Source organism: Aptenodytes forsteri, unplaced genomic scaffold, assembly GCF_000699145.1.
Source record: "Aptenodytes forsteri isolate BGI_AS27 unplaced genomic scaffold, ASM69914v1 Scaffold209, whole genome shotgun sequence".
Taxonomy (NCBI): domain Eukaryota; kingdom Metazoa; phylum Chordata; class Aves; order Sphenisciformes; family Spheniscidae; genus Aptenodytes; species Aptenodytes forsteri.
The window spans coordinates 4,502,340-4,525,536 of record NW_008795034.1 but is presented as its reverse complement, the minus strand read 5'-3'; the positions used below and the strand labels follow the sequence as shown (position 1 = coordinate 4,525,536).

At 41.2% G+C, this 23,197-nt stretch overlaps 2 protein-coding genes across 2 annotated transcripts in view; one reads left to right on the top strand and one right to left on the bottom strand.

Annotated features, from left to right (window-relative positions):
* Positions 1–14,211, top strand: part of RABEP1 (rabaptin, RAB GTPase binding effector protein 1) — a 35,014-nt gene extending 20,803 nt beyond the window's left edge. Inside the window, exons 9-17 of the mRNA XM_009276412.1 lie at positions 712–816; positions 1,576–1,692; positions 2,930–3,028; positions 4,492–4,632; positions 5,336–5,525; positions 5,819–5,874; positions 6,784–6,882; positions 7,693–7,809; positions 9,983–14,211. Of these exons, the coding sequence (XP_009274687.1) occupies positions 712–816; positions 1,576–1,692; positions 2,930–3,028; positions 4,492–4,632; positions 5,336–5,525; positions 5,819–5,874; positions 6,784–6,882; positions 7,693–7,809; positions 9,983–10,084 (1,026 nt within the window). The 3' untranslated portion in view covers positions 10,085–14,211. The remainder of the gene's footprint in view (positions 1–711; positions 817–1,575; positions 1,693–2,929; positions 3,029–4,491; positions 4,633–5,335; positions 5,526–5,818; positions 5,875–6,783; positions 6,883–7,692; positions 7,810–9,982) is intronic.
* A 272-nt stretch (positions 14,212–14,483) lies between these two features.
* Positions 14,484–23,197, bottom strand: part of NUP88 (nucleoporin 88) — a 10,115-nt gene continuing 1,401 nt past the window's right edge. Inside the window, exons 4-16 of the mRNA XM_009276411.1 lie at positions 22,530–22,706; positions 21,250–21,433; positions 20,660–20,810; positions 19,867–19,965; positions 19,625–19,715; positions 18,552–18,653; positions 17,649–17,807; positions 17,054–17,179; positions 16,425–16,490; positions 16,100–16,180; positions 15,622–15,748; positions 15,105–15,223; positions 14,484–14,710 (exon numbers count right to left, since the gene is read on the bottom strand). Of these exons, the coding sequence (XP_009274686.1) occupies positions 14,647–14,710; positions 15,105–15,223; positions 15,622–15,748; positions 16,100–16,180; positions 16,425–16,490; positions 17,054–17,179; positions 17,649–17,807; positions 18,552–18,653; positions 19,625–19,715; positions 19,867–19,965; positions 20,660–20,810; positions 21,250–21,433; positions 22,530–22,706 (1,546 nt within the window). The 3' untranslated portion in view covers positions 14,484–14,646. The remainder of the gene's footprint in view (positions 14,711–15,104; positions 15,224–15,621; positions 15,749–16,099; positions 16,181–16,424; positions 16,491–17,053; positions 17,180–17,648; positions 17,808–18,551; positions 18,654–19,624; positions 19,716–19,866; positions 19,966–20,659; positions 20,811–21,249; positions 21,434–22,529; positions 22,707–23,197) is intronic.

The following is a 23,197-nucleotide window of genomic DNA, read 5'->3' as shown; positions in this document are numbered from 1 at the left end:
TTTTTTAAATCTGCCTGTCTTCTACTTTATTCTTTCCCAATTGTTCTTTTAGCTGATTATTCAGTCTCTGATACTAAGCAATACTGGAGGAGGGTATTAAATAGTAAATAAAGCTTGATGACTGTCGTAGAACAAAATTAGTGCCATTGAAAAATATTCAGAGCTCAGTTACAGGAGGAAAAAGATTTAAGGAAGTCCTGACCTGATGAACTGACTTGCTTTTTAATTGGTTTGTGTTGATCTAAAAAAACCCACACAAAAAACCCACACACACAACCTCACCCACCCAAAACAAAAAACCCACACCCTGTAATATTGTGTTTATAATTTGATTTGTAATACAAAATAATTGCATGAAAAAATGCTATGGTCTGTTGAAAACTTTTCTCTGAGCTGTCTGTTTCTATACAGCTAATTAAGTAATATACTTCAAAAGGACACGCTGAATGACTTGATGAACTCTTGCATGTCATGGCTTATTGCTTTTGTGCTAAAAGTGGGACTTGTGCCAGGAAGAGCTGATATCCTGCAGCTGATTTACAGTATCCTTTACTTTTAGAGCAACTTAATCTTGCCATTACGTGATTCTGCCACTGTCTTTTATTCATAATATTTTGTGATCACGTAACATACCTGAGAGTATGTAGCACTCCTGCATTCCTTGAAGAATTTTATGGCCTTTATGGCAGGTGATAACTCTGTGTTCTCCAGGTGCAGAATGCAGGGAACAAGCTGGGTAGACGCTGTGATATGTGCTCGAATTATGAGAAGCAGTTGCAAGGTATCCAGATTCAGGAGGCTGAGACAAGAGACCAGGTGGGATTTCTCTTCAAGCTTTAGCAAGACTTTTGCAGTTGTTCTAAGGTTGCAACGGTGAACCATCTGCTGTTTTATTCATTGGTTTTAATTGAATAATGTCAGCATACTTAAAATCTGGATAACTTCTGACATTTTATTGACATAACCTGATTTGTTACTGTTATGTGGTCGTGAGCACCACGGGTACCTATTTCTTAAGGATTCACCTTGGAGAACCGCTTTATCCGGTGCTGTAAGACCATGCAGTAAAGGCACTATTCTATAAAAAGTGTTGTGCTCATGCTGAAGTCAGTATCTTTCATAATTTATATTCTAAAATGCTTTTGATGCATTAAATTCTATTATCTTCGATACTGCAAGAATTGTTAACAGCAAAGGAAAAATTAGAGGACCTCTTCCTAGCAGCATAAAATGACTGTAAAGTATTGGAGGATGTTTGTTTCCTGCCATATACTGAAGAACAATTTTCAGATGGGTACAGAAGGCATATGAGTCGCATTCTGCTTTGAAATAAGTGGTTGAAGTCATTACATGGCGATGGTCCAGTGCAGTTTGATGTCCCATGTTTCCGTATAGGTGTAATCTGTGATGCAGGGTGTTTCAGAACAACGACAAAGGAACTTCTGGGTTGCACAGGGTTTTGAGGGATTTTGTTTTGTGGTTTGGGGGTGTGATGGGGTGGGTTATATTTGTGTTCAGGAAATAAATACTCCCCTAAAGAATGGAAAATTAAATTATTTTGTTGTAACAACACAGGTGAAAAAGCTGCAGGTGATGCTGCGGCAGGCTAATGACCAGCTGGAAAAGACAATGAAAGATAAACAGGAATTGGAGGATTACATGAAACAAAGTGCTGAGGACTCCTCTAATCAGGTACAAGCATTTTGTAATCAAGATGGTAGGAATTGTGACATGTTATTCAAAAGTATGTAATAAGAACTCTTGTCTTCTGTTAGATATGGATGGACTACCTGCTGTAGAGGCAACAAAAATGAGAATTTCTAGGGTTAGTTATGCTCTATCTGAGTCTGCCACAGTTTCTAATGTCTCTAATATCATGTTATCCAATTTTGGCCCTAAAGTTTCATTTCTAATCTTGAAATCCGTTACAGAGGTGATAATCGGAATTTGAGTAGTGTTTGAGTTTTGAAGTGACCTGTGTATGAAATCACCCAAACATGCAAAAGTAGCCCTGTGCTCTTGGTCACTGTCCTTGTCAGTAGAAGAGTGGTACTATTCATACCACTCGCTCTCATCAATACTTGACACCCACTTAATGGGCTTGTGGTGAAGAGTTAATGAGCATCTGAGCAGGCAGTAACAGTAGTTGGTCCAAAATATGCACTAGACTTCTTTAAAACAATAGGCTGCTGTAAAGTTTTTTTTCAGTCTGAGATGTGTAAATAACTCTCCCGGAACAACAGAGCCAAATAGGATGAAAAAAAAAAAGTCATCACCTTTGGCCTGTTAAAGATTACAATATGAAGTAAATGCTGTGTACAAGACATTGAATTTACTTCACTTGAGCTGGAAGACTTTGTCTCTTAGTATTTTTTTCTTACTAAAGAAACAGTAGTCATTAGACAAAGTCTGTTGTAGATGACAGGAATATGTTTATACATTCTTTCTTTTGGCTGTATCAGGGTGCTCTTAAGTAATGCTTAATCTAACTGTTAAGCATGTGGTGTTGTAGAATAACTTAATTGTAAAGTTTTTGAAGATCCATGCTTTCGGAGAAAGGTACAAAAAATTACTTTACCTGAAAGAAAATGCTGAAAACTTAGGTAGTAGCTCTGCAGTTTCCTTTCAGTGTCTCTGAAGTGGCTTACATTCAAGTTTGATTAGAATTAACTGTTTATTCATTGTTTAGAGTATGGTAAATAGAATGTAAGTATATTATTGGTATAGAAGCACGGCATCTCTCCTTACTGACTTGAGCTGCATTACTGCTTTACTGAGTAAGGAATTAACAAAGTAAACTTTAGTGGATTAATTTGAAATTTCAAAATATATGTTAGTAATGGTAACAGGCAAGACAACTTCAGTGGTTATTTCTTCTTCAAAATCTGTTTCATGCTTTATATCTTTGTGTGGGTTTGCTTTTTTTAAGATCTCTTTGCTTATGGCTAAATGTCAAAAGTCGGAGAACTTCCTCAGTGAACTGCAGCAGGCATTTTCGCAAGCAAAGAGAAGTGTCCAGGAGCAAATGGTAAGACAGCTTAAGCCCAGAGATCACTTGTACAGCACTGTTTGTCTAACCTTTGGAGCTCAATGTGTTTGTCAAAGGCTTTGTCTTGCTGCCTCACTGAGCTTGGCTAGAGAGAGCTGTGCATCTTAACATGTAACTCGCCAAATGAGCTCTGACAGCAAGTGCTGGACCTGTAACAGTTTGTAGGGTCAGCCTGTCATACTTTCCGTGTGTATGCATATTGATTAATATGGAGATCACTAGTCAACTTTTTTCCCCGCTTATTCATTATGTACATTCCATGCCCATTTAGTATCTTATTTTACCTCAGATCTGAAGACAGAATAGATTTTCTCAAGACAAATTTTTAGGATTCATCACAAGTACCATCACTAGTGAGTACTTTCTTGAGTTTTAGAGATGAATGCTCAATGTTTTTACAGGTCAGACTTAAAATATCAGCCCTAACACCCAGGAAGAGATATGTATGAGAACTTTTTTTTTTTTAAACTATTTTGAGCATCTTGTAGGATTTAAGCCAGAGAACAGGAATAGGACCTCATTTTCTAGGGCAGAACAAAGTCTAACTTCCTTAGAGCAATTCATTCCCTTCTACATTAGAGTCAAGTTTCTTCTTTTTTCCTCCCTTGCACAGCATTGTGGGGACTAAGAGCATTCATTCTCGTGAATCCCAGTATTACATTTCTAGGGTCTGGGGTTGTCTGTAGGACATCAGGACGTTGCTTGCAGAAATGTTCCGTTTGATGTTCTGCGTGAGAGCACGCCTAATGGAGACGCAGGAGATTCAGAAAATGTATTGATCTGAATATCCTTTTCATGCTGCCCACCTATAATACAAAGGGCAGCCTCTGTCAGAGTTCAAGTCCCTGTTTCCCTATACCAAAGCAATCATTCCTCTCAGAAAAGTTCGCTGGATTTTTTTCTTTTGTAATGCAAGCAAAACTATGCTTTCTTAATACTTTTTCTTCACAAGGGATCAGCTGTTTTGATCTTTTCCTGAAAAGACAGTGGGAGGCAGATGCCTACCATTGAAAGTTTCAGGATGAATGTTTAAGGTTTTTGAATAACCTGATCTTACAGCTGAGTTGTTAGGTGATTTTAATAAACATCACTGCCAGTTCTCGAAACCACATGTGACTTCCCCCCCACCCCCTCTCCATCAGCACAGCTAGCTAATGGATAAATTTCTTCTGTATGAAGAAAACTGGGAGACTTAACAATGCTGTATTCATCACTTGCATCCTCCTATCTGCCTGTACAGTTAAGATTGATCTTGCCTTTATTTCCGGTGCATAGGCCAGGCAAGAGAGAACTGATTGTGTTGATCCACACAAACATTTTGTTTCCCTTCTTTACAAAGAATATCAATTCACCAGACCTTTGAAAGCAGTGATAGTAAATGGGGCATGAAGAGATCTGAGCATGACCCTGAGTGAGCGTTTATGCTTTTCTTTACATTGGAGGCTGTCCTGACACAGTCAAGGGAGCAGGTTTCAGAAGAGTTGGTGAGACTGCAAAAAGATAATGAAAGTCTTCAAGGAAAACACAGCTTGCATGTGTCTTTACAGCAAGCTGAAGACTTCATTCTACCAGAAGCAGCAGAGGTAAAACATTTTTAAATCATTAACACAAATAATGCATGTGACTAGATCTCGCTGGAAGAATCTTCTTTATCAGAAAGCTGACTCAAATAGCACAATGCACAATAATCTGGATTTTAACCCTGTAAGTCTGTGATGTACAAAATCAGCAGTCTGATCCCACTGTGCCATAAGCATGCTTCAGGGTATGGATAGATAATAACAAAATGAGTTAACTATGGCCTGGCAACTGCTCTGTTGTCAGTAGAGTGTGGGCTTATCCCAGTTCAGCTAGTTTAAGCTGTATTTTGCAACTGGGCACACAAATGTTCAGTCACCATGGCTCCAATGTAGGTATCGATTCAATAAATCAAGCTTAGTCAGTCACTTTAATTTCTCTCCAGGCGTTAAGACCAGTATAATCCTGAGCCTTGTCATCCTTTTCATGGCCACTCCCTTACTCTCAAGCATGTCAAGCTTAAAAGATTGTGGGGGGTGAAGGGCAGGGGGAGAGGGTCATAAGCCTGTGGAGACGTGAATCTTTACACGTTTCCTATGGCCAAGCAAACTGCGATTTTGTTTTAATACCTTGCTGGATGCAGGACCTGGTATGGTGGGACAAACTTTGGGGTAGCATAACTTTGTCTTTGGCTTGTATGCTGATAAATACAGTACTGTGTGTATCTGAAGATCATAATACAAATCTTTTTGCTGATCATTGATTCAGGAGCTCCGTGAGCTGATTTTAAAATATCGTGAAGACATAATTAGCGTGCGGACAGCAGCAGATCACCTTGAGGAGAAACTTAAGGCTGAGATTTTATTCTTAAAAGAACAGATTCAAGCTGAACAATATTTGAAAGAAAATATAGAAGAAACTCTACAGCTGGAAATAGAGAATTGCAAAGAGGAAATAGGTGAGCAGGGGTAAAACAGTCTCAAAATAGTAATATTAGAAATTAGTAAAATAAGTGAAGACTGGATTTTGTGATAAGTAGACTTATCTGAATTTTAAATACTGTCCATTTTTGATAGCAGATACACCAAAGCTGTGCAGCTGAAAACAAAAGCACAATTATTTGTTTACCTTTGAGGTGCCTTTAATGTAGCACGTGCTTAATTCTCCTTTAAATATTAACAGAAGTAAACAGGGTATGTCCAGTTTCCTGTGTTTTTCTTGCGTTTAAGCTTTAATATTCTTGTTTTTCAGCTTCCATTTCCAGTTTAAAAGCTGAACTGGAAAGAATAAAAGTGGAAAAGGAACAGGTAAGGAGCCCTTTCACTGTGGGATTTTTGGTTTTGTTTTTTTTTAAACAAAGATAATTGGATTATTTTTTTTCTGCTAGTTCTATCAGTGACACTGTGTTGCTGTCTTTGACATCAACCTCTTCATATCAGAGAAGATGAACTACTTTTCCTATCTGCCTTTGAGGTGTCAGTAACACTTTAGATATATTCTTGTATGATGTTTAGTATGCCCAGTATTGGGAGGGAAAGAGAGCTGAACTAAGGAGAGAATTCTGAAACATGTAACATTATTGTTCCTTCATCTCAACGTGCTTGTGGGATGCTGGAGGGCTGGGTTATTTGTGTAGATAACCTTTCCTTTCTGTAAGAACGAACTCCAGCCTATGCATTTGCACAAATTTTCTTGCTGAAGGCACCGACACTAAACTGGATACTCTCCGTCTATTGCAACTCTTGATATCAAGAATGTAGATGCACCTGTGTGGTAACTGCACCTGTGTGGCTTCTGTGACCATTTCAGAGGGAACACAGAAGGTCATGCCCGGAACTTTGAAGGACAGAATAGCTGTATTGATGCCAGTGTAGGACTGGGACATGTTCATAGTTCTGTTCCTTAAAAGGTGTTTTGTCTGTTTATTAAGCTGTAACCTAAATATTGGATTAACTAATTCCTAACTAATATTAGGCTACCTGATAATAACCTAAATGTCAGGTTTGGCCGTTTCTCTCCAGCTCCGAAATGAAATAAATGGAGAGAAAGAGATGTTATTTAGGTGTTTTCTGTGTCCCTAGGAGAGATTATTATAGAGGAGGTGTATTTCTGAGTCCTGGGAAAGACACTTAGGCTATGCTGGCTGTATGGAGAGACTGTGAGAAGTTGAAATGCTAGGAATTTTAGTTAATACTTCTTTTATTATTATAATATAGTTGGAAAGTTCTTCTCAGGAAAACCTGCAGCAGCTGGAGAGTCTGCAGGAAACAAAAAACACTCTAGAAGAACAGTTGAAGAAGGAGACAGCAGCAAAGGTAGCTATGATGTCTGGGTATGAAGTATATATGCATCTTCTATGATGATCAAACTGTCAGAAGATGTATCACTACACGAGAATGAAAAAGAAAGCTTTTGAATGGTGATAAGATTCTGGCAGTGAAATAGTGTCTGTTGGATGCTGTTTAAATCCTCATCCCAATCACTTTGCACTTGGATTTGTAAGGCAGTGGATTTGAATTGCTGCTGACTTGAGTATCTCTTTTGGGTTGTCTTCCAAAGTTAGGCTTCAATAACATTTCTGCATATAGAAAGCTTCCTGACTAACCAAACCTTGGTTTGAATGCTTTGATACTTCTGAATAAATGTTGTTTTGTTGTTACTGTAAGAAGGAGCCCTACTTTGGCAGTCAGATTAATTAATTGTGATCTGATTTCTCTCTTCCCCCCCCCCGCCCCCCCCCCAAAGACTTTTCTGAATAAAACTCAAGACAGCAAGATAGTTATCTTTTCACCAGCAGATTACTGCCCTTCATCTATGCTCGTGTTCCATTAAAACTCAGAAATCTGCTTTTTTATTTTGAGATCCTTGGACATAGTGCTGTTAAAAGACATGGGGCCTTTTCATGCTTTAACCAATCTAATGAGGATCTTTGTCTGATGGGTCTTACCCGCTGATTTTGCAATTAGGAAAATCGAGGTGTAGGAAGAGCGATTGGTTTAATTTCCTGCCAGGACTCTGAGAATAATCATGCTGCTTTGCTCTAGTACTGTGCTTTAACCAGTTTATATAAGCTTCTCCTTTTTTATTCAGTTTAAGCATAGCATAAAGAATCTCTTTCTCTTCAGGCAAACCTTGAACAGCTGGTATTTGAAGAGAAGAATAAAGCTCAGCGGTTGCAGACTGAATTAGATGTCAGTGAGCAAGTGCAGAGAGATTTTGTAAAGCTTTCTCAGACGCTTCAGGTAAGGGAAGTGCAATCAGTTTGTAAGGTGCTACTTTTGTTTCTTTACTTCTCCAGAGCTGTGTAAAATAAGAAGTAGCAGTTGTAAATTTTCTTATGTTGGTATTTAGGAACTATTTTAAAAGTTCTTAGTATAATAAACTGATCAAGTATTCCTAGTATAATATTAGTATTAAAGCCTATTGGGGATTTTATTCTGATTACTTGATTCCAACCGATTCTCAGCAGCAAAGATAGACAACTATTGTACTAAAAAGAACTGTAGAGAGCCGTAAATGATGGCACCTTTAGACCCTAGCATTTCACTGTCCATCGCCTGATGTTTTTCCAGTACTTTTCATAGCAAATCATTAGGGTGCAAATATTTGAGGACAAAGTAAGGAACTTGTACTGTTTGAAGAACCATTTCATATATTCATATCATGTTATATTTACTGCTTTCTATTTATACTATCTAAGAGTCTTATCCTTGCTATTGTCACTGTTGCTATCCTTGTATTTCCTCCAAAGAGTAGAACCTGTGGTTGGCGATGAGATACCGAGAGGTGGCTGAAGGAAGGAGTTTTGGCAGGGGTGTTCATCAAGGCTAATTCTAGTTTGTCAGGCTGATCTCTCTGTCTTTCTGTTAACTGTAGAGAGCGTGAAGGGACCTGCAGTTTTTGTGTTTGCAGGGTGGCTGGCTGTCTAGATTGGGCTAGATTGGTCTCACCTTCAGTGTCCGTGTTTTTAGAATTTGTACCCCCCCTCACATTCCAGCTTACTAGAAATCTTGCTCACAAAGGAGGTACTGAATTTCAGCACTGTCTCCTTTGAGTTCTTAGCCAGTCTGCTTGGTGAAATTCAGCAGAATTAAAAATACAAATTTTTTGAGTCAAGTGTTCAGGTTTATTTGGAAAACTAAACCAGGAGTATAGGAGACTTGCCTAGACAGAGTTTAGCTGGATGGACAATAGTGAACTGTCCTCTTTTGTTCTGGCTGTTTCTGGAGGAGTAGGTAGGACAAAGGAGACTATTGAATTGTCCTGGCTAGTGAAGTTGCTTCTTGCTTGTCATCATCCTCTTTTTTTTTTTTTTAAGTACTGCATGCACTGGTTTATGCAGTTCTTAGAGCAAAAACATACACCCCACTTGGAAGATGTGTGGCACACTCTTCCAAAACTTGCAGGTAGGCCTTCAGTACTGAGCTTGGTAAGAGTGTTGTAGCTCTGTATTTTGTGTTTTCTTTCTGCCCCTAAGCGGTTCTTACACGTTAGTTTCTCAGCAGTTAGTGCTTTCAGTTTAAACAGTGGTTTGTGCCATCTCCACTGTGCATAGTACAAGATCTGCTGCGTAACACGAGAAGATTACCATCGAATGAGGATTTTGGTTTCTTGACAGTCAGACAGGGTTATGTCCTTCCCTGACCTTGTCAGTGGAGAGCCTGGGCGAGTATGACTCACTCACTGTTGCGTGAGGTGTCCACTGGCCAAGCTAGGTATCGGCAATGGAGAGGAAGGGCTAAAAATCAATTAACCACTAGTTGGGAATTTACAACTGAAAGCCCAGATCCTAATACAAAGAACGTGAAAGTCTGAATGTAAAAAAATAAATAAATAAAATAAATAAAATAAAGGTGATCTCTTCGCGTTCATTTCAACACAGTTCTGCCGGGCACTTTTTCAGTATATAAGAAATAGCTTAAGATAGATTATCAGAAAAGCGAGTAACAGGAGTGAGCTTGGAAATGGGACATTTCCTCCAAGAGCATTTTAGCTTTGATCTTGGGAGGCTTGAAGGCATATGTTAGGCAGGTCTCTACTTCCTTACAGTCTTTCTGTGAAAGTTTACATTGCTTTGCTCATCTCTTCCAGTTTGCCTGGCCAGTATGATGTCAGTGACTGTTAGGCAAAACATAGAGTGACGATGAAGGCTTACTTGAACCCTGCAGAAAGTGGCTTTTTATTTTAAAAACACAACTGCCTTATGTCTTCCTTCCCCCGCCATTCTTGGTTCTAAATTAAGCTTGTGCCCCTTCACACCTTGCCTTTTTCAGCCAATGATAATTTGGTATCTCTTCTGCTTGCACAGGTACTAGGGGTTGCTAACGTGGCCTGTTGGCTCAGTTCTGGTTGTGGGTCTATGGTCTTGCACCAGCACGTTTTACTAGCTCAACTGCGTCTGTTGGTTTTCTGTAGGTGCAGCTGGAGCGGATCCGGCAGGCAGATTCCCTGGAGAGAATCCGTGCAATCCTGAATGACACAAAACTGACGGACATTAATCAGCTTCCTGAAACATGACACCCTGATGAGCGGGCTCCAAGGCTGCATTTGGGGTTTTTAACTCATCTTTATAGCAACATTAATTATTATTTAATTCTAACTGAAAGAGCAGAAGACAACAGAGGGGAGCAATGACTAAGTTTTGTTTCTAGAGGGGAAAAAGGTTTCGTATTGGGCAGGAAGAGAGCACAAGGGTGACTTGCAGTGTAGGAAGGAGAACTTTCTAATGGAAACACTAATGAGTGCGGTGTTTCATGTTCCACTGAGTGGGATCAGTCCTTACATTCTGAAAAACTTCCCCTCTTTCAGCCGACTTCGTAACCTAATATAGAGTTTTGGAACATTTACCCCCTGTCCTTCCCTCTTTCCTTTCCCCCCACTACTGTGATCAAAGTAGCTGCTGGAAACCATATTGTCCCTCCAAAACATTGAAGAGCAAAGTGGTTGAAGTTTTTCTGTTTGAATAGTCAGTAACAGTATTCAGCTAGCAGAGAGAATGAGGTGTAGAGTATGCTGTATGAATATTTTATATTAAAATATGACTTTATTAGCAGGACACTGGATATTGATCTTATTTCATAACTCAGTACTTTTTTTTTTTTTTTTTTTTTTTTTTACACCATTGACTTTGTGTTGAAGAATCTGAATGCTGCTGAAATGTGGTGGACATGAGTGAGCTGTGTGTTTCCTGAACAGATAAATGCTAATCCAAAAAAAAAATGAAAAACGTACTGAGAATTTAGCTCCTTGAAATTTTTCCGTTGAATTCTGATACTTAAGGAAAAGCACAAAGAAATGCACTGTTTTGTAATCTCTTTTCACAAATGTAATTTAGAATATGGAACTACAACTGGTTCTTTCTCATCTCTAAAGCTGAGCAGTACCTGTAATCCCTTCTCTGTAAAAAAAAAACAAACCAACAACCCAACAACAAAAAAAACCCAACCAAACCAACCAACCAAAAAAACCTAGTATAAATCCTATGCGTTGTCTGAGCATTGGCATGGGGTTTATGCAGGTCTGCTTTGCTCCGGTGGATGGCACCAGAGGTAAAGTTACTAGCTTTCACTGGAAAGTGTCAAGGTAAGGTGCTGAATGAAGCAGTCAGCTTGACCCACCTCTTCTGGGTCAGCGTACTAGTATGGAAAACAGTGATTGCACTCTCAATCACAGAGCACAAATGCGCTGGAGCTGCATTATTCTGCTGGTTCAAGTTTGAAAGGTACAGTGCATCTCTTACTTTAAAGTATGGTATCATGGTATTGCTCAGAGTTGACTCCTACGCTGTCCCATATTTCTGTAACTGTGCATTTAAGTTACACTATGTAACGTGTCAGCAGAGGCAAGAAATTCTTGTCATCAATCAGGTGCTAGGTTTGAGTTTCTTGTTCTATAAATGTATGGCGGTAACATGACCGTTCCTCCTCCTTTTTCTCCTTTTGTTGGAGTTTCACGCACGCAGGTGGATAGCAAGGGTTTCATGTACGGTTGCAGGGGTTGATAATACTGGTGGTGCAAATTGAGTTCTTGAACTGGCCCCTACTTACAACTCAATTAAAAGAAAGGAGGCTGAAGGAGCAGATCATTACTGTCCAAAATTTATAACTTAGACTTTCCTCCATTGCTTATTGGTTTTTCTTTACGTACTTGACCATAGATCTGAAGGTGATGAAGAAAACCAGAAGTGACAGAAAATGCTCCAAACTGTAATGCACATGACTACATTTTAAGTGCTTAAATCCTATTTTTAGCAGTCTATATCCTGCTACTAACATAAAGTTAGAACCGGTGGTTTTGAAGAGGAATGCCTTAAAAACAGCCAAAAAGAAGCATACAAGCTCAATTCCTTGTCACTCATTGCAAGAATTCACCCTAGCAATTAATTCCTTTCATAATCCTGACACCCAAAAGCCATTTTTCCTACCTTAGTAATGACTAGACTAATAGATGGCAGAGTTTTCATCTTTCAGATGACACTTAATTTCACTTAAAAGTGAAATTGCAGTGTGGCTTAGGTTCTTTATTAATTGGCTATTACCAGATTTGGGGGTTTTTAACCTTTTTTACTATTTGCTGAACTGTGAGGTGACAGCAGCTGCCTCCTGATGCATAAATCCAATACCAGATGTTTTGCATCCAGTTTTCCAATGGTTAGGGTCCTATTCTGTTGAATAAACTTTTTGGAGAAAAAAAAAATAGGCCTTTAATAGGAGCTGCAGAATGAAAAGCTTTTTCCTATGTTCCCTTCCTTCCCAAAAAGTAACTCTTAGCTGGTTACTGATACGTAACCTGTGCAGCAGTGTTTAAGGAAGCCTGTTGTTGTATGGCAAAACTACAACAAATCCTGTACATCTCTTCAGCAAGCTGAACACGTGAGGAAATGCACCTAAGGACCTATGCAGAAAAAGAATTTTTGGTTGAGTTTCTGGACTGTCCTCCTAGCGCGAGAGAGCGAGGAAAGCAGCTGTTAACGGCCTTTCAGCATCCCTTTCTGGTCCCTGTGTCAGTGCCCGTTCTCAGCAGCCCTACCTTCCCGTCTCCTCTAAACAACCGCGGCTGTAGCTGACCATTTTCGATTGTTTCAAATAGTACAGGGCTGGTGTGGCTTTTCCTTAGTGTATTTTTACAAGTTGTTGACACGGCTTTGTATAGGTGTGGTGTTGTCAGATTGCAGATGATGGCTGCAGGGTGCCTTTCTGCAGTCCATAAGGGAAGGCAGGTGAGTGGGCAATCGGTTTGTGATCGTTAGATAGACAGGGTAGCAAACGTAACAGTTGCAGAATGGAGTTTTGCATGTGTGTGTGTGTGTTCGTATGCATGCTTGTGTATTTTTCTCAGTGGACAGCGATGGCATGTTGGGTCTAGTTAGAGGAGGCTGGAGGCATACGCGGTAGGGCATGAGCGGGACCGAGATGAGAACTCACCTGAAAGGGCTGGTGCTGACTACTGTCTTCCTTGCTTTTAAACCAGGCACCGCGCGAGTCGGTGAAGGAACTTCCTTTTGGTTTGGAGAGGAAGGGCGTACGATTACTGTATGGTTGTTTTCCTTTTTGCCACCTTATTCCATCATGCACCCCAACACCTTTACGCCTGTTGATAAGTACTAGCTGTGACCATTTCAGAGTTAAAACATGAGTGACCTTTTTCTACCAACCAGTGCAAATTTCTTTTTTAAATTAGACACCTGACTGTTCACAGAAGTGGTGGGAGATGTGCTCGCTACAAACAGCTGTCCTGCTAACCCAGAGCGGCTGTCCCTCCTGGGGAGGGAAAGCACAGCTTCAGAAGTAGTTAACTCAACTCAAGCTTCTGCTGAACTCAAACTTAAGAAACTTAAAGGGCCCTTTAAAAACAAAACAAAACAGCGTGTGCCAAATTTGCAGAGCAAATTTAAAAGACTGTAAATTAAGTGTAGTAGAAGCTCTTGTTAGAGATATTCACTGGATGGATTATGGTGGTACCGCTCATAAAACATCAGAAAACAAATGCTCTTCCCTCCAGTTCTTGGTGTGCTGGAGCTTGATTTGTGTCAGGTGGTAGGTTCTCCTTGCTTAGTAAGCTTCTTAACAGGCACTACTTCTAACCGGACAGGTCAGCTAGGATACAGAGGGTGAGTGGATTAGAAAACGGGATTCTGTTCATGTAGGCTGTAAAAGGGACGAGATCAAGTTTTGTATGCATTCCTATACTTGTATAGTCTTAATCTGTACAAAAAGAAGTGTTCTTGCAGCATGTCTGGTAACCTTGTTACCTAACAGGTAATAACAGCCCTCCTTCCCTTACAGCTTTACTTTGGCACCTCTTACTGTGCCACTTTTGTAGCAGTGCAGTACTACTTTTCAAAACTGAGCTTGACCAGGTCACCTTTTCTAAGGGGTGGGGGGAGGGGACAAGTGTTATTTATTGTCTGCTGAAGTTTGTCTACAGCAGATAAATAATTGGCCTTTTAATGTCAAGACGGACTCCAGAGCCATCTTTTGATAAAGGCAAACTGAGTGTTTGGAAGTTAATACTGCATTCCAGTGAACCAAGCCATTGGTGTCCCGTGCAATTGTGGATGTAGAATTCTGCTGTCTACAGGATTCAAGTGTAACCATTTGTTAACTGTACTGAAGGTGTGTCCTTTATGAAGAAAGTGTTTCAAATTAAAAAAGAGAAAAAGCTGCTGAAGTGTGTGCGCTTCTCTGGTCTTTCTACTCTGCCTTCTTGCCACAGGCCTCCCCCGCAGTAACCATGCCGCGGACCAAGGGTAGAAGTCGCCTCCCAGAGTAACCCCAGGCAGTTTTCTGAAGGAAGTAGCAAAACCTTCCCCCACTACTGAGCTAGCTGTAAGTATTACGCTAGAACACACTTACGGTTTAAAACACCCGCTGCACGGTCTCCTTCCCAGCAGAAAAGCAAAAAAACCCACACCATGTAAAGAGTCTTATCAAAAGTACTTTATTTCACAGTCCATCTTTACAAAATAGTAAGTAAAAGGCATATTGTTCAACATACAAATGTTAAATATACAAGGGGAAATACCAGGGAAAATTAAAGCTCATCCAGCCTTTTGGTGTGGGTTCCTCGTCGTGGACATGTTAGAAGTTCACGTGGCTTCTGATGTCATTGATCTGTTTTACCATTTCCCGTATGTGTTCTCCCCTTCAAGAAAAACAAATTCAAAGTCAAAAGCCTGCAAGTCATTTTTGCTTGAGACTAATCAGGAAGGAAAATCCTTCATATGGTAGAAGCAGAGGATGGGAGCACGGTTGCAAGTCATTTTGTTACTGACAGGCTGGATACAGACTGCCAAAAGATCCTTGGGCAAAAAGGAGACTTAAACTAAATCTGCTTTAATAGTAGCATGAGATGGCCGGTGCTGCTGTCACAAGCTGGCACGCTTTATGCTTCAGACCATCTCAACGAGCTCCAGCTGGTGCATCAGTCAGCCCCTCATGCAGCACAGAGGTTAAATCGTACCCTAGAAACGTGAACAGAATCGCTTATCTAAATGCCAGGGCTTGAATTCTACAGGAGGATCCAAGCTTTAACTTACTCTTCTTTCAGGACGGCTTGGATGCACTTGCTCTGGTAGGCACTGAGGGTGATGCTGGGTTTTCGGGGGCTGGTACCCTTTTCCATCTTTTTCTGCTGGTATTCCTTTTTCATTTTAACCTAGAAGTCATGTACAAAAAGACGACCCCAGTCAGCGTTGGTACTGCCTGCCAGAGCGAACGCTTGTTATAGTTACAAACTGGTGCGTCACGCTGCGATACATTCCAATTCTTTTTGGGTTAAGATCTGCTTGCTTTCGCAGACTTCCTCCCACGAAGAGAAGAGAAAGCTAGCGCTAAGACTGAGGAAGGTGTGTAGACTTTCTTAGGGTTCATACTGAGCTGCAGAGGTTCTGTCTATATGACTAACCAGGACCAGAAGATATTTTAGTATGTTGTTGCTAATTTAACAAAAGTTCGAAGTTGCTCTGTTGGAAGGACAGTATTTTATCGGCACTGTCATTAGGTGTGAGTGAGATGTTGTCAGTAACCTACCAGCCAGATAATTCCTTCTCTCACCTGTCTGATAGCATTGCTCAAGTGCTGCAGCTGGTCATGTATTGTCTGCAATTCTTTCTTCATATCTTTTTCACTGTCCGATAGAACAGGAAGCTGAGAGTGGAAACTCCGAAGTACTTTCTTCATCCTTCATGTACAAAGCAAGAAATGTTGCTGAATTAACTCATCGACTAGACCAGTTATGCCAAGACACCAACAGTCTTGCACTTCTGTCACTCTTCCTAAGTCTTAGGGGCTCAAGACTTTACTCCCCTCTTTCCGCTGGTCTCACACAGTATTTCCGAACAGCAAGCTGACTCAGCCTGGACCTGAAGTAGTACTGACAAACCGCCACTGAGCCCCAACAAAGAGAATTTCAGAAGCCCGGTCTTCTAACAAACCAGGGTGGCGCTTCCTGCCCACTCTGTTCCACCACACTCGCAAACTTCGATACAACAGCCACTCCTCTGTGACGAAACGGCGCGCAGTTTGCACTCACCTGTTCATAATATCTTCTTGCTTCTCTTTGGCTTCCTCATACTTGTCAGCCAAGCGCTCAGCCATTTCCCGCAAACTTTTCCTTTATGAAAGTGAGAAATGTTTATTTACTTTAGATTTACATGCAAGACGGTCTGTATGTGGAAACGGGACAAGGAGCCTGAAAAAGCAGGCTGGAGCAGGGAGTGAACCTACGTGCTTCATTATAGCTGGAAATGGATTCACTTCTCACTTGTTTCACACAGGACCCTGCATAAAGTACTTTTTGTACAAAGGTCCGTCATTCCTGAGGTTTGACTTGATGAAAGCAGATAGATTATACTCACCTTTCCTCTCGACAGTAATTAAGATCTTCCAGTTGTTTCTTCTTCTGTCCCCACAGCAGCTTCACTCTTAAAGTAAACGCATACATAAAATCAAACCCCCCCCAACAGCAATCCAGTTGAATCAGGATTTAGGCCACACAGAAGATAACGACAGACGTGATTAATGCTCCTGGGAGTATGAAGAACTACAGACACTGAAAAATGGCCAGTGATGAGAACAAACTCTGCCACTTTGTCCTAACTTTAGAATATAAATAACTATGATTTGAAGAAGCAAGAGACATATTTAATGCAATTTTCCTTTTAGCAGCTTTGTCAGGATTATTGCTGAGGTCAAAGGATTTCCTGCCACCCGCAGGCACAGGCAGACTGACAACAGCAAGAGAGAACTATTTTTTGTGTGTGTGTGTGTGGACTTTTTTTTCCCCCCTGTGAGCCACTCCAGAGATCAAGTATTACACTCGCCCCTGCTTTCCCTGGTAACTCAGTTTTCAGTTCTGCTACTCTAGTCTTACGTGAGGACATTTTACTCATTTACAAGGGTTAGTCCCGCAGAGGACTGCTTGGTACTTAGGGATGTTGCTTCAGAGACACTGTACAGCAGTTATTTATGAGGGTTTTTTTCTTACCTTTGCTGAATTTCCTCTTTTGCCAGATCTTGTTTCAGTATATATTCCTCTCTGAACACTTGTGTGGCTCTGCTAAGAAGCTGAAGGCATTCTTCAGGGGGAGGAGCAGCATCTTTATCAGCAGACCTTCAGAATGTATGGGACAGGTTTTTGCAGTCGTACTCTAACATGTTCCTTTGAAAGGCTGAACCACTTACAGTATTTATGGTAAGGGCTCTGGGGGCCTCAGTTATGGAAGTGAGGGACTATAATTAAATCCCTTTGCTACAAATCATTCTTCTTACATGAGGAAATCCCAAGGTATCTTAAGATACTCAAAACCCAATGGGACAAGCGATGAGCAACCTAATCAGCTGCAGTCAGCCCTGCTTTGAGCAGGGGACTGGAGCCAGATGACCCCCCTCCCAACCTACGTCGTTACTTGATCTGATGCCATCCCTGTACGGACAGAGAGGCACAAGTGGGCTGCAGGAGCTGCGCCCCCATTATTGCTACCTTCAAGCTAATGTGCTGTTCAGTCAGGAGCTGATGAACGCACACAGTATTGCTGAGAGTCTTCCCTCTTCAGGTCCCATGGGAAAACGTATTTACTTACTTCAGAAGCAAGGGATTGGCAGAACTGCGCTGCAGGATGCTTCGGATGTGTTTCTCGAATGAATGCTGTGACTCAGCCAGGATGCGCAGAGGGGAAACGGCAACATCTTTGTCTTCCCTGGTACACAGCAGGGGCGGGGATGCAGGATGGACTGTACTTCTACCAAAGAACATCAAATTGGAGAACACAGTTTAAACCAGGAAAATTTAAACTACACCAGAGTTCAAATGGCAGTTAAAACAAAGTGTGGAATTAATGTATTACAGCAGTAAGTCAGAAGTGTTCCAAGAAAAAATACTTCAATTATGTGGTAAAGCCAGCTCTAGACAAGGTTGGTGGAGCTCACATCCCCACATCTTTCTGTTTGGCCACAGCTGAAACTAGCGAGAATCATAAATATCCTTTCACTTAAGGAGAAGAAGGTTCGGTAACAAGGCAAGCAAGCACTCAAATGGCAGAATGACCTGCTTTTCAAAGCAGCCTAAAGCAATTTAGGAATCCACTCCCTCCCCCCCCCCCCCCCTTTCATGCAAACATAACCTTGGTGCCCATTAAGCATCTCTGTACTACTGTCTGCAAACAAATTTCTGATTTGCAGATTCCCTCATTATAAAAATGAAGAACAAAAAACAACAATAATGTCAAGAACCTTTTGATGCAACTCTTGTCCTAATACTCATTAAAAGTGATATAGATTAATTACATCCCCTACAAACACCTTATCAGTAGTAAGTAACTACTATAATAACGCTTAAGTGCTCAGCCAGAAGGCAAACTTCATCGCATGTCACAAGAGGTGCAGAAGTCTGGGGTGAAAGCATCAAAAGAAGAATAATAATAAATAATATCCTGAGATCCTTTTCATGCAAGTCACGGATTTCAAACCAATTAAGAGCCACGTACAAGAGAGGCCTTGTAATACACTCATAGGTGTTTGTGATGCAGATCATTGTGGGCCCCAGGATGTCAGAAACGATCCAAAATCCTCTAATCGGAGCAGGTTGCCTGAAGGGAAGAAAACACAAGAATTACCCGATCAGAAAAGTTCTTTGTTCCTGAAGTTGTTGTGCAAGTTCACTCTTTGGGAAAAGCTCTGGCTACAGCAATCGGCCTAAGCCGGACACCCTTCACTAAGCCAAGAACCACTCCCTGGAATGAGTCCTGCAAAATAATTCTTCTCACACCACACAGTCTGACTGGCAGTCAGATGTACGAGGACAAACGCATCCATCCTGGGAGAGGGAGCATTTGTATAACTTAACTGTGGAACAGGAGCAAAACTCTGCTGCGACCCAGGAAACGTTACCCGCTTCTAGGGCAAGGCACAGACTTCCTCAGGAGACAACACGGGTCCTCTGCGGACCAAAAAGGTGGTCCAAATGCCCTCTCCCCAGGTAACTACGAACACCATCGGAGAGTCACCATCCGTGCTAGCTTGGATGACTAACACCTATTAATTAACTTTTTCTTTTTGTATTTTCATTATGTTTAATACATAGCATTCGATAGAAATTATTAGGCCTTATAAAAGTGAGAAAATAAAGCAGACAGATAAATATTACATAGCCCAGAAAAATGATGCCTCTTAACCCTGACGAGGGTACCTCAGGAGCCCCCAGAAAATCAGATGTTCTTTATTGTTTGATCTTTAACAAATGGGTAAGAGGAACATGTCGGCATTCAAGTCTCTTAGCCAAATCAAGCCTCAGAGCTGTCCTGGGTCCGGTAAATGGAAGTGAAAATTTCTGCTGGTTCTTGTGATGATTTTCAGACAGTAACACAGAAATTTAGCTTACTTCCCTAACTAACTGTGCATTAAGAATCCTGATGCATACTTGCTTATTTGTATTGTTTGAATTCTGTTGAGCCGACTTCATTATTTTTAATGGCAAGAAGGCAGCAAAGGAGGGCAAATCATAAATATTTTCCATAGCAACTCACTGATTCGGAAGCAATAGAAAGGGTTTGGTTTTTACCTGCATGGCAATGGTTTTGTACAAAGAATATGTTCAACAAAGCACTTCTGTTCTGCTCCCAACTCTTGTAAACTGTCTTTGTCTTCTTCATCTACAAAGAGATTGGTCACAATGCATGAGATTCACTTTGCAGGGTAAGGGATTCTCAGTATTGCTCACATCCACCAACTTGTTACTAGCAAAATGTAGGTGTTCAGATAGTAATCTCTTCCCTCTACATGCAACAGAGTCTCGCCACTCACCCGAACCAAGGAATTTGTGCAGTTTATTGATCCACGTCAACCCCACGCTATGGACACCAGCTTCGTGTGTGCAGTGGTATCGAGAGGGACATTTCGGATCTGAAATTTAAACAGCAACTGTAGGAGAAGGCACCGAACTGAGAAAAACTCATCCTTCAAACCTGCACTGTTGAACGTGTATCAACTTATTGTCCACTCGGCATTAACATCTTGTTGCAAGTACTAACGCATCCCCATCCAAAAATTGAGTCAGGTGCGTTAGCCACGTTATTAGAGTTCTGCATAAACTTTAATTACGCTTGAAATACCTGATGAATTGTTTTGAACTACTCCTATCACACCACATCTGTATCAATCCACTAGATTTTAAAGGGAAGATCAGTTAAAGCCAGCAGAGCAGCATTCTGACAAGCTTCTTGTTCAGAAAGACCCAAACACTTTGTCCTACCCAACCTCCTGCCCCACAACTACATCGGATACTCTAATAAGCAGATACCAGTTCTTCCTTCAGGATGACCATCCCCACAGCACTTGCTTACATACGTTGGTCATCACAGATGCAACAACTTTCCACAGCTGAAAGAATTTAGTGTTACGTGACCACACATAACCTGCTCTCGAGTAAACACTAAAGCACCGCCCAGGCTTGCTCTTTCCACAGCTTTATTGAAGACATCAGGCAAATCCTTATTCTGATACCGCTCTTTGACGCCAATGAAAATTTGTAAATAGCTCAATCCTAAATTCGTGAGGTAAAGCAAGTAAAGGCCAACAACTTGAATGACAGCCCTACCTCGATGCAATTTGATTGGGCAAGAGAAATCAGACTCCAAAGGCTCTTCTTCATCTCCTGATGCCAGTTTCAGTGCAAGTTCCAGCTCAACACATTCAAACACATACAGGGAAGGAATAAGATCAGATCTTGGGTCCCATGACTTTTCTGACTGTAAAGAGCATTGAATTCTTCTGTCAGACATCATTTAAATAGACATGCCAACACAAACAACGTCAAGAAAGAGTTACATAACATAGGCAAGAGTATTAACCATTAGGGGAAGTAGTTCAAGTCTCTTTATTTTTTTACTTAAAAATAAGTTTCTCTCAGAAACACGGTTTCTTCTTGGAAGATCCTCTTTAAAATAGTTCATAGTAAGTTTGGTCAAAAACTGATATACCTGCAGGATACACAGAACTGACATGTAAAACAAAATCACCAGAGAATCACAGGGACTGGCTGGAATAGAAGGAAGACTCGCTGCCTCATTATAAAAGAATGCAGCTTTGGCACTCGGCATTCACTTCCGGGCATCCTGCCATCTCGCAGCCAGGAACTTCGACCAAAGAAACAAAAACACTTATAGAAAAAAAACCAAGACGAGGTACCTGCTCATCATCCTCTTCCCCATCCAGTACCACGCAGTGATAAAGCATTCCCGACTCGGTGGCAATCACCAGGATGTTTGGAACACAAGGCAGGCAAAGGACAGCACAGGCATCATAGCCGTAGTTGTCTTCCGCAGCAGGGTGCATGGGCAGAGGGCCAAGCAGCTTGCCAAGGTTTCCAGTGCTGGAATAAAGCAGATGTGTTCACAACGCAAGGTGTGGAAGGAGCGTTCCCCGCGGCTGCCAGCGGGAGTTTGTTGGACAATAACTACAAAATAAAGATGGCTAAAAACACCCACCCAAAACCCGATGGTTTGGAGTTCTGTTTAATTTCCATTAGATAGTAGCAACCCAGACTTCTGCAGATTAAGTCTCTGCACTAACACCTACTTGGTGGAGATCTCACAAAAGAAATTGGAGCTCAGTAATAAGGTTTTATGCTTTGAAAGCAACCAAGCTACATTTCAACCAATTCAAGAGGAAACGTTTTCATACAAGAACACAAAGTACTCACAGAAAGCTCAAACTAATTATCTTTATCACTTAATTGTTTTCTTGCTTAATAAAGCACTTTACAAGCAGCATTTTGTGGCCTGGCATTTCTCTAGGTAGAACTTTTGAAGGACTAAGCCTATTTCATTGCCTACAGACAGGATCTGCTCAAAGCTGCATCATTTCTCATGCAAACAGCGCTGTTTCTAACCTAAATACCACACGTTTCAATACGCAGTTATACTAGATCTAACTCGTAAGTTTTCCACCATCTTCCCAGTTTTCTGAAGTTATTTTTTCTTGTATTGTGTTTATATTCTTGATTCGTATTCTTGACCTTTCATTATGGAACATGCCTGCAAACCCTCTATGACCTTAAAATATTTCTGTTCCTAAGATGCCACTGGCTCTTTCAGCCTCACCCAAAGCTAAGAATGTCTGCGCTGTGAACTGAAGGCCCCAAAATACACCTAGGAAACAGCCTTAGACCCACCGATCTTTTAACAGTCCAGTGTCTTCACTTCAAATTTCTGATTGTAAACAATGGACAGTGGATTCTCAGCAGTGCAAACTGCGCCCTTAACGTCTGGATGAAAAAGGATGACACACTATTCTTGGATTTCAGTCTATCACTACTGCCACAAAGAGCTAAAACAGGCTGCAATACAGTAAAACTCAGCCCAGCCTCCATTACAGAGTCCCAGCCAAACTGAGAGGTTGCTCTCCAACCCTAACATTGTACAAACATACAAGCGCCCCACGAAACCCGAGGATGAATGCAAGCCTACCTCTGTAGCAGGCTGATATATGTGAGGAACGTCTCTCCATTTTCATATAAAATGTAAAGCGGGTAGGCCAACACTTCTTCACTCCCGCGCTGTCCAAGAATGTTCTTTGGGACCGGCACTAGCGGGCCGAAGTCAAACGCCACCGCAGTCTCTCCCAGCGATGCTGTGTAGGCTCTCCTAGGGACAAGTCAGAACAAGATCTGAAGTCAGCAGCGATTGTGACAACACCCGTGTTGTTTAACTAGGTCCATCGGTATGTGCTGACAAGTTACTGCTAAACACCCGTCCCATCAGTCCTTCGACATACGCTATTTTCAGCAGCAAAAGCATGCACGTAACATCCTTCTTACGGCGCCTCATTTCTGCAATACACCCGCCAGCCAGCCCAGTTTCACAGGATAAAAGAGGCGGGTGTACTGGTGTTCCCTGTGTAGTGCCTCAGTCTGTGACCTGACTAGGAGAGACCCCCAAGTTTTCCCTTTCCGACTAGGCTAAGAGGGAAATAAAAAGATGATCTATTTTCTGCATTCCCCACTCAAAGAGCCCTTCTTAACCCCATCTTAAAGACAATGTGTATTTTTCAAACAACTGCTCTGACAAACACTTGACTGTACAGTTTGTTACCACTTTCTTTTAGAAGGATGGGAAAAAAAGAAAAAAAAAAAAAA